At 40.2% G+C, this 18909-nt stretch overlaps 2 protein-coding genes across 7 annotated transcripts in view; one reads left to right on the top strand and one right to left on the bottom strand.

The window, feature by feature from the left end:
* Window positions 1-1885: 1885 nt before the first annotated feature.
* Window positions 1886-18245, bottom strand: LOC133655667 (monocarboxylate transporter 7-like). The gene is made up of 6 exons (XM_062056036.1): window positions 18092-18245; window positions 8489-8729; window positions 5896-6039; window positions 5697-5825; window positions 4803-5633; window positions 1886-2581 (listed from the first exon to the last, which is right to left on the bottom strand). Exons 2-6 carry the CDS (start codon window positions 8721-8723, stop codon window positions 2349-2351), a joined length of 1572 nt encoding a protein of 523 aa, XP_061912020.1. The 5' UTR covers window positions 8724-8729; window positions 18092-18245; the 3' UTR covers window positions 1886-2348.
* Window positions 8986-18909, top strand: part of arsg (arylsulfatase G) — a 41176-nt gene continuing 31252 nt past the window's right edge. Inside the window, exons 1-3 of one of the 6 annotated variants that reach the window (XM_062056030.1) lie at window positions 8991-9285; window positions 10465-10505; window positions 17851-17958. In XM_062056030.1, the coding sequence (XP_061912014.1) occupies window positions 17855-17958 (104 nt within the window). In that variant the 5' untranslated portion in view covers window positions 8991-9285; window positions 10465-10505; window positions 17851-17854. Of the gene's footprint in view, window positions 9286-10464; window positions 10506-17850; window positions 17959-17988; window positions 18119-18909 lie in introns of those variants that run through there. The other 5 variants (XM_062056035.1, XM_062056029.1, XM_062056032.1 and 2 more) reach the window with 5 other exon arrangements.

Here is an 18909-nt window from a genome sequence, read left to right as displayed (position 1 = left end):
CAGGAGGGGATGGAGAGAGAAAAAAAGGAAGACAGAGGGGGAAATTGTGAGGACAAGAGGGGGATAAGACAGAGAGACGACAACAACAACAACAGCAAACACGACAATAACAACAACAACAACAATAGAACAACATCAGCAAATAGGATATGTACAAATATGATGGTAAAAGTGATAGCAAAGAAGCAGTTAGTGAAATAAATATTAATAATACAGAAATGACAATGAGCATTATTACACTACACATGGAGCAATACAAATACCAATAGAAATAGCACTATTGATAATGAATAATAACAATAATTACCTCTATTATCAACAATACAGTTGTTCAAATGCAACAATACATATATGAAATGATAACTTGAAATACAAAAGAAAGCAGACAAATGTAGGAGAAGAAAGAGAAGTCACCTATATTAACCTTGTAGATTGTTATAGTAACAATAGGTTAAGCTTTGTCATTGTGCCATGTGTTATACCCAGTTTACCCTAGGGCAACAACGTTGATATACGTTTGATGAAACGTGATGATGTGCATGAGTGTATGTATGCATATGTGCTTGTATATGTACAGTATGTGTATATGTGTGCTTGTACAGTGAATGTATATGTACAGAATGTGTATATGTACAGTATGTGTATATGTGTGTTTGTACAGTGAATGTATATGTACAGTATGTGTATATGTATGTTTGTACAGTGAATGTATATGTACAGTATGTATGCAAACAACCCCTTTAACGCATGTATACAAAAGCAAATAACCGCTGGGGTCAAATTGTTGGCATTATTAACTGCAGCTGTCGGCAGTCTGCTGATATAGTTTGTATTACATCCCCAAGATGGCAGTAGCTGCATTTGAAGTGTTATGAGTGGTCAGCACCATTGGTCAGCATTGTTTACAATGAACTCGTCAGCTGTATTAATACATACTGCAGTTTAATAACAATAGTTCTGTTGTTGCTTTGATAATGGCTTTTTGCCGATATCCAATATTGTCCAACTCTTAATTACCGATACCGATATCAACCGATACCGATATATACAGTCGTGGAATTAACACATTATTATGCCTAATTTGGACAACCAGGTATGGTGAAGATAAGGTCCTTTTTTTAAAAATTAATAAAATAAGATAAATACATTAAAAACATTTTCTTGAATAAAAAAAAAAGTAAAACAATATAAAAACAGTTACATAGAAACTAGTAATTAATGAAAATGAGTAAAATTAACTGTTAAAGGTTAGTACTATTAGTGGACCAGCAGCACGCACAATCATGTGTGCTTAGGGACTGTATCCCTTGCAGACTGTATTGATATATAATGTAGGAACCAGAATATTAATAACAGAAAGAAACAACCCTTTTGTGTGAATGAGTGTGAATGAGTGTGAATGGGGGTGGGAGTTTTTTTGGGTTGGTGCACTAATTGTAAGTGTATCTTGTGTTTTTTATGTTGATTTAATAAAAAAAAAAAAAAAAAAAAACGAAACCGATAAAAGAAACAACCCGATACCGATAATTTCCGATATTACATTTTAAAGCATTTATCGGCCGATAATATCGGCCTGCCGGACATCTCTAATGTACTTGTTAATAAACGTGGCCAAAGAGCCTACATTTTTCTTTCCACTTTCTCATGCATTCCAAATCATTATGAAACTTTAAGAATTGAGTAAATTTGTTGCATTTTTGGAAATAACAGCCTCTCTCCAACTGCCTGCTTTCAATTACCGACCCCATCTTCTCTGTGGTCATAATTAGAGCATTTCGATGTGTTTAAAAATAGCCAGTTTGAACGATTTATGCACTTTTATGTGTTAGCTGTCTCTTTGTCCTTATTAGGTGCTATCATATTACAGTGTACAAATAAACACGGCGTGAAACATTTAATTTAAAGGTTCACTTTTGTTTTATTGCGACTGAACACATTTTTTCATTACAAAAATAGTTGATCTTTGACGCCTCACAACAGTGCACAGATCACTTAGTTCAAAAATAAATGTTTCAATATCGCATTTCTCCTGAGCTTGGTAAATGTGTTCTATAACACAATCAACTGAGTTCATGTTACAGAGTCTGTGCAATCGTTTTGGCAGCTACATTGGCCTCACAGTTTTTACCGCTGGTATCATTAAGTTATGCACGTCCAGCATGTAATTACAGTTCTTTAAGGCTATTTCAACAGCCTCTCTGGATGAAGGCTAATTGAACAGTGTGCTTTCTTGCTCGAGGAAGAAACACCTCGGTATATTGGGCAAGCAAGGCACAACTGTTTTTTTTTAAGATGTTCCTCACTGTCAAGCAAAAGCCGCCCGCGCTCGGTCCGTGTCTGAATGTGAGCTAACATCGTTCCAAGTCTTCATGTGAGCTGGCCTCGTTCACGTCAGCATTCTCCTTAAAGTCCTCTCTCACTTCATTTTGTGTGTCCTCGTGTGGTTGTCTAGTCCTATTCCCACACAGTAGTCCTCTCTTGGCAGGTCTTACAAAGCCCAGGAACACAGCACTCACCGCCATGCCAGCCGCACAGGAGTAAAAGGCCGATCCGTAGTTTTGAGTAATGTCCACTAACACACCTAAAAGGTAGAATCACATGAAAGTGAAGTTAAGTTTACTTACTCAACACACTGATGAACACGGACACAAATTAATTAGACCAGTGGTTCTCAAACTTTTTTCACCGAGTACAGAAAAAAACTTGGCTCTCCAAGTATCACCATAATGACTAACATTAAAATACAGTAGCACGGTAGGCCAAAGTATTCATTGAAAAAAAGGCAGACTCTTTTTTTAACGAGTATATTTAATATTTTTGTCCACTGTAACATTACACAAAGTTTGAAAAGTAACACTGTGTTGGAATATAGGAAAATAAAACACTGTACTTTATCAAGTGATTCTTTGGTGTACCACTTGATTGAGCCCGCATTACCACAAGTGGTACATGTACCACAGTTTGAGAACCACTGAATTACACACTAATGGCTTGTACATTGACTTATTTTGAGGTTATAGTAAATAACTTACACAAGCTGCACACAGACTACTAAATTCGGTTTATTCAGTTTAAAACAATATTTGCGGAAATGTGGGGTACTGTACCTTTCAGCATGGCTAAGTGGGTGTGTGGAGTGGCTTTGCCTAAGGCTCTTATTGGCCGTATTATCAAGTCTGTGCAGTTCCGACTCACATTTGAACTGTCTATGTGAGCTAAAGTGCAGACATTACAGTCACATTTGACAATGTATTTTCTTGGCAGAAGAAACACTACATATTAAAGTTAAAGTTAAAGTACCACTGATCGTCACAGACACACACTAGTTGTGGTGAAATTACCCTCTGCATTTGACCCATCCCCTTGTTCCACCCCCTGGGAGGTGAGGGGAGCAGTGAGCAGCAGCGGTGGCCGCACTCGGGAATCATTTTGGTGATTTAACCCCCATTTCCAACCCTTGATGCTAAGTCCCAACCATTGCTCTAGTTTCTTCTTTTTTGGAGTCTTTAAATATCCTTATCATTTTCAGTATTAATTTGTCAACGTTTTAGAGTTGTTGTTTTTTTAATAAAGGCAAAACGAGGGCTGCACGTGCGGTTTATGTGACGTCGCACTGGTTTGCTTCTGGGTAAATATTCCTTGATGAATCACTGTGTGCTGAGACAACACAGCCTGTTGGTTCAATCCATTGAATTAATGAGTTGCTCAATGTGTTTATACAAGTTTAGATTGGGGTAAGTTGTTCCTTAACGGGGGAAAGACATCTCTTGTATTCTTGTTAGCATTTAAGCTAGCTAGCTAGCTAGCCATTAGCACTAGCTTGCTTCTCCAATAAATAGCAGTAGTGTATCGAGGGACCCCTTAAGTCTTTGGACAACCGCTGTATCATACTGTATGAGCCACGCCGCCCCGGGACGGCTCATAGGCGGTCTCATATCCATAAGGAGGTTTTTCCTTTTATGTCATCATAAAAGCCGGGAACTTCGAAACCAACGCAATGCCTATCTCTCAAAAGCGGAGCAAACGTATTAGGGAGATAGATTTTTCTCACGTATGGTGGTCATAAACTGCAACTGTTGTCTATGAATGTTCTCATTCATCCAGGTCATTGTCATCTCAGGGCATTCAATCGATTGCAACTGGACTGTTTGGTTTGTCTTGAAAGATGTTTCGCCTCTCATCCGAGTAGACTTCATCAGTTCATGCTCATAGACTTAGATTGGTCAGATGTAGTCTAGCGGCTGGTGCCACAAACCCAGGGTTTGGGGGTTTTGGCATCAGCCACTACAGTTCAAATCCCAGCCGAGTCATACCAAAGACTATAAAAATGGGACCCATTACCTCCCTGCTTGGCACTCAGCATCAAGGGTTGGAATTGGGGGTTAAATCACCAAAATGATTCCCGGGCGCGGCGCCGCTGCTGCCCACTGCTCCCCAAGGGGATGGGTCAAATGCAGAGGACAAATTTCACCACACCTAGTGTGTGTGTGACAATCATTGGTACTTTAACTTAACTTTAACTTAACTTAACTACATCTGACCAATCTAAGTCTATGAGCATGAACTGATGAATCCTACTCAGATGAGAGGCAAAACGTCTTCCAAGACAAACCAAACAGTCCAGTTGTGATCGATTGAATGCCCTGAGAGATCTGCAACTGTTCTGAAATCTACTGTTCGGGACCAAGCCCGAGGTAGTACTGTAATTTCACAGAAGCTACACTTGATGTGCTAAACCTGGTACTGTGTCTGAATAACAAATACTATGCAAAAATATTTGATGTACAAGAGATGTTATTTACCTCCAAGAGGGGGTCCAGCAAGTCCAGCAAAGCTCTGTATGAACACATAGACTCCAGCAGCAGCGGACATCCTCTCTAAGCCCACCACGTCTTCTTCTGCCAGCATAGGAATATGCGTACATGATAAGGTCCCCATAAAGAACCCGTACACTGAGCAGCAAACTGCCAGGCCGTAGAACTCAGTGACCAGAGTAAATCCAAGCAGATCTACCGCCATGAAAATCACACAGACCAGCAAGACAAGGAGCTTCCTCTCCCGGACTTGCTTCTGTGTTAGAACCCATCCAATTAAAAAGCGACCGAGGATTTCAGCCACAGCCATTATGGAGAGCATGTAGGTGGCGTGATCTCGCTCAACGCCTCGACTCACACTCAATTCAATAATGTAGAGTTGAGGGGCGAAGAAGCCCAGTGTGGCGAACAGACCAAAGAGCGAGTAGAGGATGAAGCTGCACTCTTTGAGGATGGAGAAGTCCAAAAGTGTACATTTCTCATCACCTTTAATCACTTGTTTCTCTCCATGGTTGTTTCCAGCTTCAGCTTCTTCATTTGTACCCAGGGGCAACTCTGTGCTTCCTTCTTTTTCTAATAAAGTCCTGTCCTCTATGTAGCCATTGATTTTGACATACTGGACCTCATCCGTGTTCCCATGTGTGCTTTGGGCTTCTGCATTCTTTAGGGAGGATCTGTCCGTATCTGTCTCTTGGGTTCTTTGGGGTTTGATAGTGATTGGCCGAAGCACGGCGCCACAAAAAATGATAGTGCCTTGCAAGATTCCTATGACTGACATTGTGTGACGCCAGCCAATAAAACCCTTCAATGAGGAGAAGCCTGCAGAGAATCATTAGATAGTAAGTTATGGAACCTTCGACTGTGGTTGTGAAGAGAACTTACCTGGGGCAAGAGCGAACATGGACAGGGCCTCTCCAGTTGAGGATATGGCTATGACCAGTGACCTTCGCCGTAAAAAATAATGGGATAGGATTGTCACTGTGGGCAGGAAGGTCAGGCAGTAGCCAAAACCTGCAAGAAGGGATAAGACATTTGGAAACCTCAAGGCTGCGCTTCGGAGACAAAGGAAGTAATCCCATACCTGCGATCAAGCCGTATGTGAGGTACATTTGATTGATCGAGGACGTAAAACCTGTAGTAATGGTGCCCAAGGAAACGAGAAGACCTCCGAACATGACGACAAGTTGGAAGCCAAATCGTTTGGTCAACATGGAGGAAAGGGGACCTGCATGGTGATAGCATGTGCAGTGTTAAAAATAGAAATAGGGCTGTGGTAGGAATCTTAATATCAGCCCCTCAGAATGAACGTGGTAACTAAACTAGGAACCTGCACAGAAACTTTTAAATCTGAAGTTGGACTATTTGGTAACCAACCAGGATTTTCGGTGAATGTAATTACATTTCTCAAACAAACTCTATTGTCGGATTACTGTTACGCATATCAATGTACGGTTGACAGGCTGACAACACAAGTGTAGCATAGTGTAGTGATTCTCAAACTATGGTACATGTACCACCTTCCGGCTTGGCACTCTGCATCAAGGGTTGGAATTGGGGGTTGAATCACCAAAATTAGAGATGATAATGGCTTTTTTGCCGATATCCGATATTGTACAACTCTTAATTACCGATTCCGATATCAACCGATACCGATATACACAGTCATGGAATTAACACATTATTATGCTTAATTTTGTTGTGATGCCCCGCTGGATGCATTAAACAATGTAACAAGGTTTTCCAAAATAAATCAACTAAAGTTATGGAAAAAAATGCCAACATGGCACTGCCATATTTATGAAATAAATCAAAGTTGATAGATACAGTCCCTCACATGTGCACACAATGTGTCACATTAATGCAATCTAGTGTGATACAGTAAATCTAATTAAAAGGGGCGAACAAAAATTAATTGAAAAAGAATACAAACTGGAAGGAAATTATGTTTAGTAAACATGAATGCATGTCAACAACCCGTGTCTTCAAGGGACAATAGTATATAAATGGACCTGAGACATACTTTAGGGTAGTCAGTGGACAGCTTGTATAGCAGTATAGATTCATGAAAATGACTCAACAAACATTTCCATTATTGTCTAAATAACTTGCAACTAGGGATGGGCAACATAGTGATGACATACTACTGTATATCAAAATATATTATTTGGTAATATATGTTGTAAAATGACACTTCTTTTAAAATGTAATAAACACTTATTCTTCTGCTGTTTGTCTACCTTACATGCATTTTGGGCAATACTACAAATTGTACTATTGTAAAATGTCGATACTTAATTTTTAGGATCATTAAATGATTAAATTTTTAATTACAACTGTTATCCGACAAAAATACAGAAAGGCAGTTTTTAACAATATCTATTAATATTATAATCATATTCTTTGTTACCTTTTATTACATACAAACTGTATAATCAACTAAATAGTGCAAAATAACTAAACAAAAACTACCATTGGCTTTTATTTACTGATTAATAAAAAAACTAATAAATCAAAGTCTATAGCTTAGCGGTTAGCTAAGCATTTTGTATCCCACAGTGTGTAGTGTAGCATGTTTAACTATTCCTTATCCTTGAGTCCTCCAGTGATAATGATACTTGAAAGAAAGAAACAGTTTATTAGCCACAAGTATGGACGCAACATTGCGTTTAGGACACCTTTGCTTGTCGCTGTCAAAATTTATTTCGATACGGCAATAGGGTGTTGAAATTGTGTTTTGTTGTTTGTCCATGCATGGTACAATCATATGTGCGCAACATGCATTATTTATTGCTCTTTCGTTGTGTTTGACTTTTGTAGCTGTATGTAGGAATAGCGCCTCTGAAGCAGCAGCTGATTGCATCTGCTCTGTGCTCCTTTATTGTCCTTTGTGTTTTTTTTAATGTTTCCCTCTTGTTTTCATACCAAGGATGGCTGCGCTCTCTCGTAGTTGTTGCATTTTCTTTGTTTCTTGCATAGAACAAAGAGAGCACAGTCTACCATGTTAAACTCCTTGTGTCTTAAACACACTTGGCCAATAAAGCTGTTTATTAAAGCTAAATCTGATTAAAAGCTCTATTGTCAGCCAAATGTATATCATTTATATCGTATATCGTCTATATTGTGATGATCCGCTGCCCGGATCATGTTTTCTTTAAGTTTAGGAATTCCTTAGTTCTGTTTCAGCACCCCTGTTTTTGTGTTCATGGTTGCTGATCATGTTCACCTGCCTCTGATTAGTGGTCGGGACGCTCACCTGCTCCTGGTCACTAATCAGAGAGCTATTCATTCCTGCCTCTCGCCACACTCTCTCTGGCTGTTTTGTTTGCTTTGTGCAACAAGTTACGTTGGTTTCTTGCTCCTTATTCCTTTGCTAGTTTTTATATAGCGTTCCTATGTTTTGTATTCTTGCCTAGTCATGATACTAAACCCTTTTTCTTACCTGCATGATGCATCTGAACATCCATCTGCATCTTGGGGAAACAAGTAACATACTGTATATCACGCAACCATACTGGCACCACAATTAAGCATACAGCACGCAGTGCCCATGTCAAAATTGTGTCCAAAGTCTGAATATTTAGTGTAAACGTCATTATCTAACACTGCCTTGATCCTCTTGGACATGGACTTCAATTTCATGAGATAAGTGCGCCAACTAGTTATTCCAGACTCACCATTGAAGGTCATAACAAAAACACAGATGGAAACAATCCAGGACACTCGGCTGTTGCTCTCCCCAAACTCCTCCATCAGGTCTTGCAGGAAGATGCCAAAGCTCTTAATGGTGCCGTAGGTGAAGACCTCCACCAAGAAAAAGGCCACAGCCACCACCCAGCCCCAGCCTCCATCTGGGACCTCCGTGTACTCTTTAGGCCTCAATATTTTGGGTGTCCTGAGCCTACACAGCATTATTTCCTGGAAAACAAAACGTTAACAACTTTAAAGGGCAGTTCCACGGCGGTGGTATTAGTTTTAGATCCGTACTAGTATAATAAGATGGGTGTTTATTTTCACAAATACAACGTGTTTTGTTGTGCTCATGATGCGTTGTTGACTTTGTTATATCCACTGGGGAAACCTACTACTGTTGGCCCAGTCCGCTACAGAGGCCTCACCATCCCAGATGTAGAATCAAGGGATACAGGGCTCGAGAAACAGGACCTACCCGTTGCCATGGCGAACCGCAAAGTGTGGCAGCGTGTAATCGAGTGCGCCCCGGCCCGTTACATAATTATCTGTGTTCTGGTGCCTCCTGCTGGCATTGTCTTTCTGTTTGTCTCTTTCAGTTGCCATGGTTCCCAGGGGAAGGCGGGAGTGACGACATCAGCTGTTTTCAATCACCGTCTGCCTATTTAGTTTTAATCTCACGCACCTGTTGGTGCGGGATCTTTTCACGTTGTTCCTACACATTGCTCCACGCCAACTCAGCTCGCTTCCAGTCCTCCTGCTTGAGTTGTGTCTTCTCGTTTCCGTAAGTTTTTATCCGTCCGCTTTCCCCCTTGTGGTCTACTTTTGTTTGTTACATGTTTTACTTGTACTTTTTTCATGCCATTGCCTGTCTCCCGCCAGCAGCATTGTCTTTTTGTTTTTCACCCTTCTAGCCCACCGTAGTTTAAAGTTAAAGTATCACTGATAGTCACTTGGTGTGGTGAAATTAAGATTAAAGATTAAGATTAACCTACCTCTGAATTCGACCCATCCCCTTGTTCCACCCCCTGGGAGGTGAGGGGAGCAGTGAGCAGCAGCAGCGGTGGCTGTGCTCGGGAATCATTTTGGTGATTTAACCCCCAATTCTAACCCTTAATGCTGAGTGCCAAGCCCCAGGAGGCGATGGGTCCCATTTTTATAGTCTTTGGTGCAGCAGCCTTTTATGATTTTGGCCTTTCCTTCCCGGTTCGTAATTTTTTGTTATTATTCGATTTACAGTGAAATTGAATGGACTCTTTTTGTATATTCGCCTCTCTGGTATTTTTGGGGTTCTCCTCTGGAGTAGAAGCGTAACAAACATTGTTTATAAACTGAAGGAATAGGTTAGAAGGAGGGTTTTGGGGCAAGACGCCAAAAGTTTTTAATGAGAGCCAATAGTTATTTTGCACTGTTGACTTTATTTAACTCAATATGGAATAAGATAAGAGCAAAAAAAATGGATATTGTTGTATTAAATGGGCTGTTAAAACGGGCTGCAATCCTGCCCTCTTGTTATGTCCAACAGATATACACAACAAAAATCATAATGGTCTATTGCAAAAGCAGTGTTTGTAATAGTAGGATTTCACTTACCGGTTCAACAGGATGAAAACAACCTGCACCTTTGCATTTGTTTTGTTTTATTACTTCTGTTCTTGATGATCCTGTTGGTGTATGGGCAGGTGCAGTTTAACTTCTAATTGTGACAAACATTGACATTTATTTTTTAAATCTGTTCTCGAAAACCACTATTGGTGGTGTTCTTAAATTACATTTTCTTGGTTTGATGTCTAATTTTGAACCGGTGACCTTGTTGCATGTCTGGAATTTATTCTTTCTGCTGTTCTGTTTGTTTTTGTTCTCGCCCCACTTAGTTGACTCCCCTTTATCATTGCAAATATTAGAATAATATTGCCCTTCATTTGTGCTACGTTTGTGTTCGGAACTCTCATGGCTGCCGTAGTAGTGACCCCAAGATGCAGGAACCAGGAGAGCAAAGCGCAGGTAAGATGATTTTAATATCATAAACAGAGAAGGAAACAGTCTTGCATGTTAGGTTCTCAAACATAAATCAATCCTCGAGCGTTGAGAAGCAGGCGAGGCTGGCATAAATGGAAGCCTGCTGATTAGCACTAGGTGTGGACTGGCTGCCAATCAAAAGCAGGTGAGAGGAAAGCAGCGCTCAGCGGGACAAGTAGGAAATTGAATCAAAATAAGTGCACTGATAGGAAGTGAACACAAAACAAGAAAGTTCAAACAGAAATGAAGTGACAGATCGTCACAGTTTGTACCGTAAACTTTTTTCGTTTGTTCTAAAATAAATTCTCTAACTAGTGACTTCATCCGGCCCCCCCGCCCCACCTTGTCAAAATCTTCCCAAACTACGCTTGTGCTGCAATATTTTTGTCAAAATATTAGTCTTTGTGGTATTTTATTAACGTTTTATTATTCACAACCACCACCCTTCCCTTGTCAAATCCTCCACAAACTTGTTCCATTCGTTTGTGCTGCAAAATTATTTTAACTACTATAGTTGTATTTTAGTTGCTGTTCCCATGCACTTAATTAGATTTGTGAAGTGGAGAATTATATTTACAAACCCTGTTTCCATACGAGTTCGAAAATTGTGTTAGATGTAAATATAAACAGAATACAATGATTTGCAAATCATTTTCAACCCATATTCAATTGAATGCACAACAAAGACAAGATATTTGATGTTCAAACTCAAACTTTTTTTTTTTTTTGCAAATAATAATTAACTTAGAATTTCACTGCTGCAACACGTGCCAAAGTAGTTGGGAAAGGGCATGTTCACCACTGTGTTACATGGCCTTTCCTTTTAACAACACTCAGTAAACGTTTGGGAACTGAGGAGACACATTTTTTAAGCTTCTCAGGTGGAATTCTTTCCCATTCTTGCTTGATGTACAGCTTAAGTTGTTCAACAGCCCGGGGGTCTCCGTTGTGGTATTTTAGGCTTCATAATGCGCCACACATTTTCAATGGGAGACAGGTCTGGACTACAGGCAGGCCAGTCTAGTACCTGCACTCTTTTACTATGAAGCCACGTTGATGTAACACGTGGCTTGGTATTGTCTTGCTGAAATAAGCAGGGGCGTCCATGGTAACGTTGCTTGGATGGCAACATATGTTGCTCCAAAACCTGTATGTACCTTTCAACATTGATGGCGCCTTTACAGATGTGTAAGTTACCCATGTCTTGGGCACTAATACACCCCCATACCATCACAGATGCTGGCTTTTCAACTTTGCGCCTATAACAATCCAGATGGTTCTTTTCCTCTTTGGTCCGAAGGACACGACGTCCACAGTTTCCAAAAACAATTTGAAATGTGGACTCGTCAGACAACAGAACACTTTTCCACTTTGTATCAGTCCATCTTAGATGAGCTCAGGTCCAGCGAAGCCGACGGCGTTCCTGGGTGTTGTTGATAAACGGTTTTCGCCTTGCATAGGAGAGTTTTAACTTGCACTTACAGATGTAGCGACCAACTGTAGTTACTGACAGTGGGTTTCTGAAGTGTTCCTGAGCCCATGTGGTGATATCCTTTACACACTGATGTCGCTTGTTAATGCAGTACAGCCTGAGGGATCGAAGGTCACGGGCTTAGCTGCTTACGTGCAGTGATTTCTCCAGATTCTCTGAACCCTTTGATGATATTAAGGACCGTAGATGGTGAAATCCCTAAATTCCTTGCAATAGCTGGTTGAGAAAGGTTTTTCTTAAACTGTTCAACAATTTGCTCACGCATTTGTTGACAAAGTGGTGACCCTCGCCCCATCCTTGTTTGTGAATGACTGAGCATTTCATGGAATCTACTTTTATACCCAATCATGGCACCCACTTGTTCCCAATTTGCCTGTTCACCTGTGGGATGTTCCAAATAAGTGTTTGATGAACATTCCTCAACTTTATCAGTATATATTGCCACATTTCCCAACTTCTTTGTCACGTGTTGCTGGCATCAAATTCTAAAGTCAATGATTATTTTCCCAAAAAATAATGTTTATCAGTTTGAACATCAAATATGTTGTCTTTGTAGCATATTCAACTGAATATGGGTTGAAAATTATTTGCAAATCATTGTATTACGTTTTATATTTACATCTAACACAATTTCCCAACTAATATGGAAACGGGGTTTGTATATACATAATTTATATATACAGTATATAATTTTTATTTATTTTGCCCTTTTTGTTCACATGTTAAAGGTGTTTTAATGAATATACATGCATGTTTAACATATAGATTCCTTTCCTTCATGAAGACAAGAATATAAGTTGGTGTATTACCTGATTCTGATGACTTGCATTGATTGGAATCAGACAGTAGTGCTGATAACGTCCACGTTTTCAAATGGAGGAGAAAAAAACTTCCTCCTTTCTGTCTAATACCACATGAAAGTGGTTGGTTTTGGCATCTTATTTGTCCAGCTTCCATATTCGTTTTTATACACTTTACAAGAAATACATTGGCGGCAAACTCCGTAGCTTGCTAGCTTGTTTGCGCTGGCTTTCGGAGACTCTTATTTTGTTAGCGCAGGCGCGATGGAGCAGCACTTTTATTGTGAAGACAGGAACTGTGTGGTCAGTCTTTAGGCTTTTGAGGGAGGTACGGTTGAAATAAAGAGTAGTTTTTCCTTCACACTTTTGATTGATTGATTGATTGAAACTTTTATTAATGGATTGCACAGTACATATTCTGTACAATTGACCACTAAATGGTAACACCCCAATAAGTTTTTCAACTTGTTTAAGTCAGGGTCCACGTGACGGTCATGTGACCGCCTGGCTCTGTTTGATTGGTCCAACGTCACCAGTGACTGCATCTGATTGGTGAAACGCAGGCATGCGACAGATCCTGCTTTGAAGGTCTGTCTGACAAACCAAAACTAACAAAGCGTGCATTAACAGATCGATAAAAATCAGTAGCGAGCTGAATGTAGATAAATGGAGCGGAGTAAAAGTAGCGTTTCTTCTCTATAAATATACTCAAGTAAAAGTTTGTTGCATTAAAACTACTCTTAGAAGTACAATTTATCCCAAAAGTTACTCAAGTAGATATAACTGAGTAAATGTAGCATGTTACTACCCACCTCTGGTCATGACCTAATTCAGCAAGTTCTCAATGTTGTTTTAATGTCTTGTGCCTGCTGGCATATGACTCCATTTAGCTTCATTGTTAGCCAATGTGTATGTGTTATGTTACAAATTAGAATCCATGAAAAAAGAAAGACATGTGTTAAGTTAAGTTAAAAGTTAAAGTACCAATGATTGTCACACACACACTAGGTGTGGTGAAATTTGTCCTCTGCATTTGACCCATCCCCTTGTTCACCCCCTGGGAGGTGAGGGGAGCAGTGGGCAGCAGCAGTGGGCAGCAGCAGTGCCGCACCCGGGAATCATTTTGGTGATTTAACCCCCAATTCCAACCCTTGATGCTGAGTGCCAAGCAGGGAGGTAATGGGTCCCATTTTTTTATAGTCTTTGGTATGACTCGGCCGGGGTTTGAACTCACAACCTACCGATCTCAGGGCGGACACTCTAGCCACTGAGTAGGTAACTGTGTTCTTGTCTTACACAGGGATTGTAAATGGCAGACAATACCTGTCATAGGCGCCGATCCAGTGGATGCTTCGGGGCCCGAGCACCCACGGACAATGCCGAGCACCTACGTGGGATTGATGGCAACTTTCAATCTTTAAAATCATTTTTGAAAAATCAATCTTGTTGTCAATTTTATGGCGAGTTTGGTCCGCTTTACAAAATAATAAAGCCACAAATCATATGGGATATTAACTTCGCTGAGCGTCTTTTTTTTTTTTTTAATACACACACCGAGCACCCACTGGCAGAAATATAGATCGGCGCCTATGATACCTGTATAGGTGGGATCTGAGCTGAGGATGTCGTTGTGACTTGTGCAGTCCTTTGAGACACTTGTGATTAAAGGCCTACTGAAATTATTTTTTAAAAATTTAAACAGGGATAGCAGATCCATTCTGTGTCATACTTGATCATTTCGCGATATTGCCATATTTTTGCTGAAAGGATTTAGTAGAGAACATCGACGATAAAGTTCGCAACTTTTGGTCGCTGATAAAAAAAAAGCCTTGCCTGTACCGGAAGTAGCGTGACGTCGCAGGTTAAAAGGCTCCTCACATTTCCCCTTTGTTTACACCAGCAGCGAGAGCGATTCGGACCGAGAAAGCGACGATTACCCCATTAATTTGAGCGAGGATGAAAGATTTGTGGATGAGGTACGTGAGAGTGAAGGACTAGAGTGCAGTGCAGAACGTATCTTTTTTCGCTCTGACCATAACTTAGGTACAAGGGCTCATTGGATTCCACACTTTCTCCTTTTTCTATTGTGGATCACGGATTTGTATTTCAAACCACCTTGGATACTATATCCTCTTGAAAATGATTCGAGAACGCGAAATGGACATTCACAGTGACTTTTATCTCCATGACAATACATCGGCGAAGCACTTTAGTTACGGAGCTAACGTGACAGCATCGGGCTTAACTGCAGATAGGAACAAAAGAAATAAACCCCCGACTGGAAGGATAGACAGAAAATCAACAATACTATTAAACCATGGACCTGTAATTACACGGTTAATGCTTTCCAGCCTGGCGAAGCTTAACAATGCTGTTGCTAACGACGCCATTGAAGCTAACTTAGCTACGGGACCTCACAGAGCTATGCTAAAAACATTAGCTATCCACCTACACCAGCCAGCCCTCATCTGCTCATCAACACCTGTGCTCACCTGCGTTCCAGCTATCGACGGAGCGACGAAGGACTTCACCCGATCATCGATGCGGTCGGCGGCTAGCGTCGGATAGCGCGTCTGCTATCCAGGTCAAAGTCCTCCTGGTTGTGTTGCTGCAGCAAGCCGCTAATACACCGATCCCACCTACAGCTTTCTTCTTTGCAGTCTTCATTGTTCATTAAACAAATTGCAAAAGATTTACCAACACAGATGTCCAGAATACTGTGGATTTTTGCGATAAACAGAGCTTTTTGTATTGGATACAATGGTGTCCGAATACTTCCGTTTCAACGATTGACGTCACGCGCATACGTCATCATACATAGACGTTTTCAACCGGAAGTTTCGCGGGAAATTTAAAATTGCACTTTATAAGTTAACCCGGCCGTATTGGCATGTGTTGCAATGTTAAGATTTCATCATTGATATATAAACTCAGACTGCGTGGTCGGTAGTAGTGGGTTTCAGTAGGCCTTTAAGGGCTATATAAATACACTTTGACACAATTCCCCCCAAAAAGTGCAGTTCCCCTTTAAGAGAAGGAAATACAATTGTTTGTTGAAAAACAACCCAATAAACAAAATATACAGTTGTGGTCAATAGTTTACATACACTTGTAAAGAACATAATGTCATGGCTGTCTTGAGTTTCCAATAATTTCTACAACTCTTATTTTTTTGTGATAGAGTGATTGGAGCACATACTTGTTGGTCACAAAAAACATTCATGAAAATTAGATTAGTTTATTTCAAAAGGGACAATGCAATTTCATAAAACACATGACTACACATTGTTAAAAAAGTCAGAATTAGCCAGAAGGCTAGTTTTCATCTGTATTCCCCTAGTCATGATGTAAAAAAGGCAGAAAAATTACAATTCAAAAGAAAAGAAAGCGAGAGAAAAAGAAAAAAAAGCACACAATACATATACAATATGTTAAAAAATTAAATACAACATAACATTTATCTTGGCATCAAAACAAAAACAAAAGTTTGGTTCCTTTATGAATTTATTGTGGGTCTACTGAAAATGTGACCAAATCTGCTGGGTCAAAAGTATACATACAGCAATGTTAATAATGGTTACATGTCCCTTGGCAAGTTTCACTGCAATAAGGCGCTTTTGGTTTGATTGATTGAGACTTTTATTGACCACAGTACATATTCCGTACAATTGACGGCGTGACGAAGTTGGTAGAGTGGCTGTGCCAGCAATCGGAGTGTTGCTGGTTACTGGGCGTGGCGAAGTTGGTAGAGTGGCTGTGCCAGCAATCGGAGTGTTGCTGGTTACTGGGGTTCAATTCCCACCTTCTACCTTCCTAGTCACGTCCGTTGTGTCCTTGGGCAAGACACTTCACCCTTTGCCTCTGATGGGTGCTGGTTAGCGCCTTGCATGGCAGCTCCCGCCATCAGTGTGTGAATGTGTGTGTGAATGGGTGAATGTGGAAATACTGTCAAAGCGCTTTGAGTACCTTGAAGGTAGAAAAGCGCTATACAAGTATAACCCATTTATCATTTATTTATTATCTAAATGGTAACACCCGAATAAGTTTTTCAACTTGTTTAAGTCGGGGTCCACGTTAATAAACTCATGGTATAAATATATAAATTCATGGTATAAATATATACTATCAGCATAATACAGTCATCACACGAGTTAATCATCAGAGTATATACATTGAATTATTTACATTATTTACAATCCAGGGGGTTAGGTTTGGTTGATATCAGCACTTCAGTCATCAACAATTATATAATCTGAGAAATGGACATTGTAACAGTGTAGGTCTGACTTCGTAGGATATGTACAGCGAGCAGTGAACATATTGAGCTCAGAACGCATAAGAACATGTATGTACATTTGATTATTTACAATCCGAGGAGGGTGTTGCCATCCACAAGCTTCTGGCAAGTTTCTTGTTGAAAATCAGGCTAGAATTAAGTTTTTAGAATTGCCTTCCCAAAGTCCTGACTTAAACGTGTGGACAATGCTGAAGAAACAAGTCCATGTCAGAAAACCAACACATTTAGCTGAACTGCACCAATTTTGTCAAGAGGAGTGGTCAAAAACTCAACCAGAAGCTTGCCAGAAGCTTGTGGTCGGCTACCAAAAGCGCCTTATTGCAGCGAAACTTGCCAAGGGACATGTAACCAAATATTAACATTGCTGTATGTATACTTTTGACCCAGCAGATTTTCAGTAGACCCATAATAAATTCATAAAAGAACCAAACTTCATGAATGTTTTTTGTGACCAACAAGTATGTGCTCCAATCACTCTATCACAAAAAAAAATAAAGAGTTGTAGAAATTATTGGAAACTCAAGACAGCCATGACATTATGTCCTTTACAAGTGTATGTAAACTTTTGACCACGACTGTAAGTATAAGTGGTTCATAAATTTACCATTCAATCAATTAAATGTCATTTATGTTCTCCCTAATCACGAGTGCCTCAAAGGGCTTCAAAAACTCACAGCGACATCCTGTTTTTATTTTATTTTTTGCGTAATGTGTGGTTAAACAGCTGTTCCCCGCACGCAGCTTTATGCTCGGATGGTGTCGCCGGGCAGTGAGAAGGTCCGAGCGGCTGACGCAATGCTGCCAGCGGGGGACCAACGTCACTCCAATCAGCGCTCGGCCACGCTGCGTGTAAGTACATACTCTCCCACTGTCTTATACAACAACAACAACAACAACAACAAGTAGCACATGCTAGCTCACTTCTTCTTTTCGCGCTGTTTTAAAAAGAAACGCCGCTGGGGGGAAAAAGGTTGCGTCTCACCTGTGTCGCGCTACGTCCCGCCTGAAAGTAAGTTCCTCGTATCCTCGTCTGCGTGTTTCTTTCACTTTATCCACACACGCAGCCAACACACACGTGTGCGCGCGTGCGTGTGTGCGCGCGCGTGTGTGTGTGTGCGTGTGTATGTGTGTGTGTGTGTGTCAAGCATGCGGTCCCCTACCCCCCCGCAGGGCAAGTAAGGGTTAAAGAGGGAGATCTGGTTCCAGCCAGTTCTCTCCTCCTCAGACGCCCAATCATCAACTTAAATAAAACCCTTCGAGGCTGTTGGTGCTGTCATCGTGCGTGAATAAACTACACGTACACGTCATTCAGTTAGTTTGAACTGCTTGTGTGCATCAAAAACGATAAAAGTGTTTTATAAGGGGTGGCTGTTTAGATTATAAGCTTGATAACAAATAGGCCAGGGTTCCCCAAAATCCGTCCGGCGGGAAGTCGCAAGTTAAAAATAAATAAATTAATATATTATTTTTATCTTATTTTTTAATCATTATTTTTTTAAATCTGTCCTTCCAAATCCATTTTCTACCGCTTGTTACTCTCGGTGTCACCAAAATGTCTCCATTTTCCCATCTAACGCGACATCATCGCATTCGGAATATATTAGACTTCGACTTCGACTTCCTATTTATTGTCATTCAAATTTGAACTTTACAGCACAGATAAGAACGACATTTCGTTACATAAGCTCATGGTATAGTGCAGGATAAAAAAGCAACAAGGTGCATATATAAATAAATAAATATATATGAATAATATATAAATATATATAAAATAAATAAATATAAATAAATAAATAAATA

The sequence above is a fragment of the Entelurus aequoreus genome, linkage group LG08 (genome assembly GCF_033978785.1).
Source record: "Entelurus aequoreus isolate RoL-2023_Sb linkage group LG08, RoL_Eaeq_v1.1, whole genome shotgun sequence".
Lineage (NCBI taxonomy): Eukaryota > Metazoa > Chordata > Actinopteri > Syngnathiformes > Syngnathidae > Entelurus > Entelurus aequoreus.
Note: the sequence above shows the minus strand (reverse complement) of the source record. Positions and strands in the feature narration are given on the sequence as shown.

Coding starts and splice junctions, on each gene's coding strand:
- LOC133655667 (XM_062056036.1), bottom strand. CDS start 8,723: ATGCTGTGTAGGCTCAGGACACCCAAAATATTGAGGCCTAAAGAGTAC. Junction 5,826..5,895: donor CACATACGGCTTGATCGCAG/GTATGGGATTAC, acceptor CCCTTCTTGCAG/GTTTTGGCTACTGCCTGACC. Junction 2,582..4,802: donor TGCTGGACCCCCTCTTGGAG/GTAAATAACATC, acceptor TCTACCTTTTAG/GTGTGTTAGTGGACATTACT.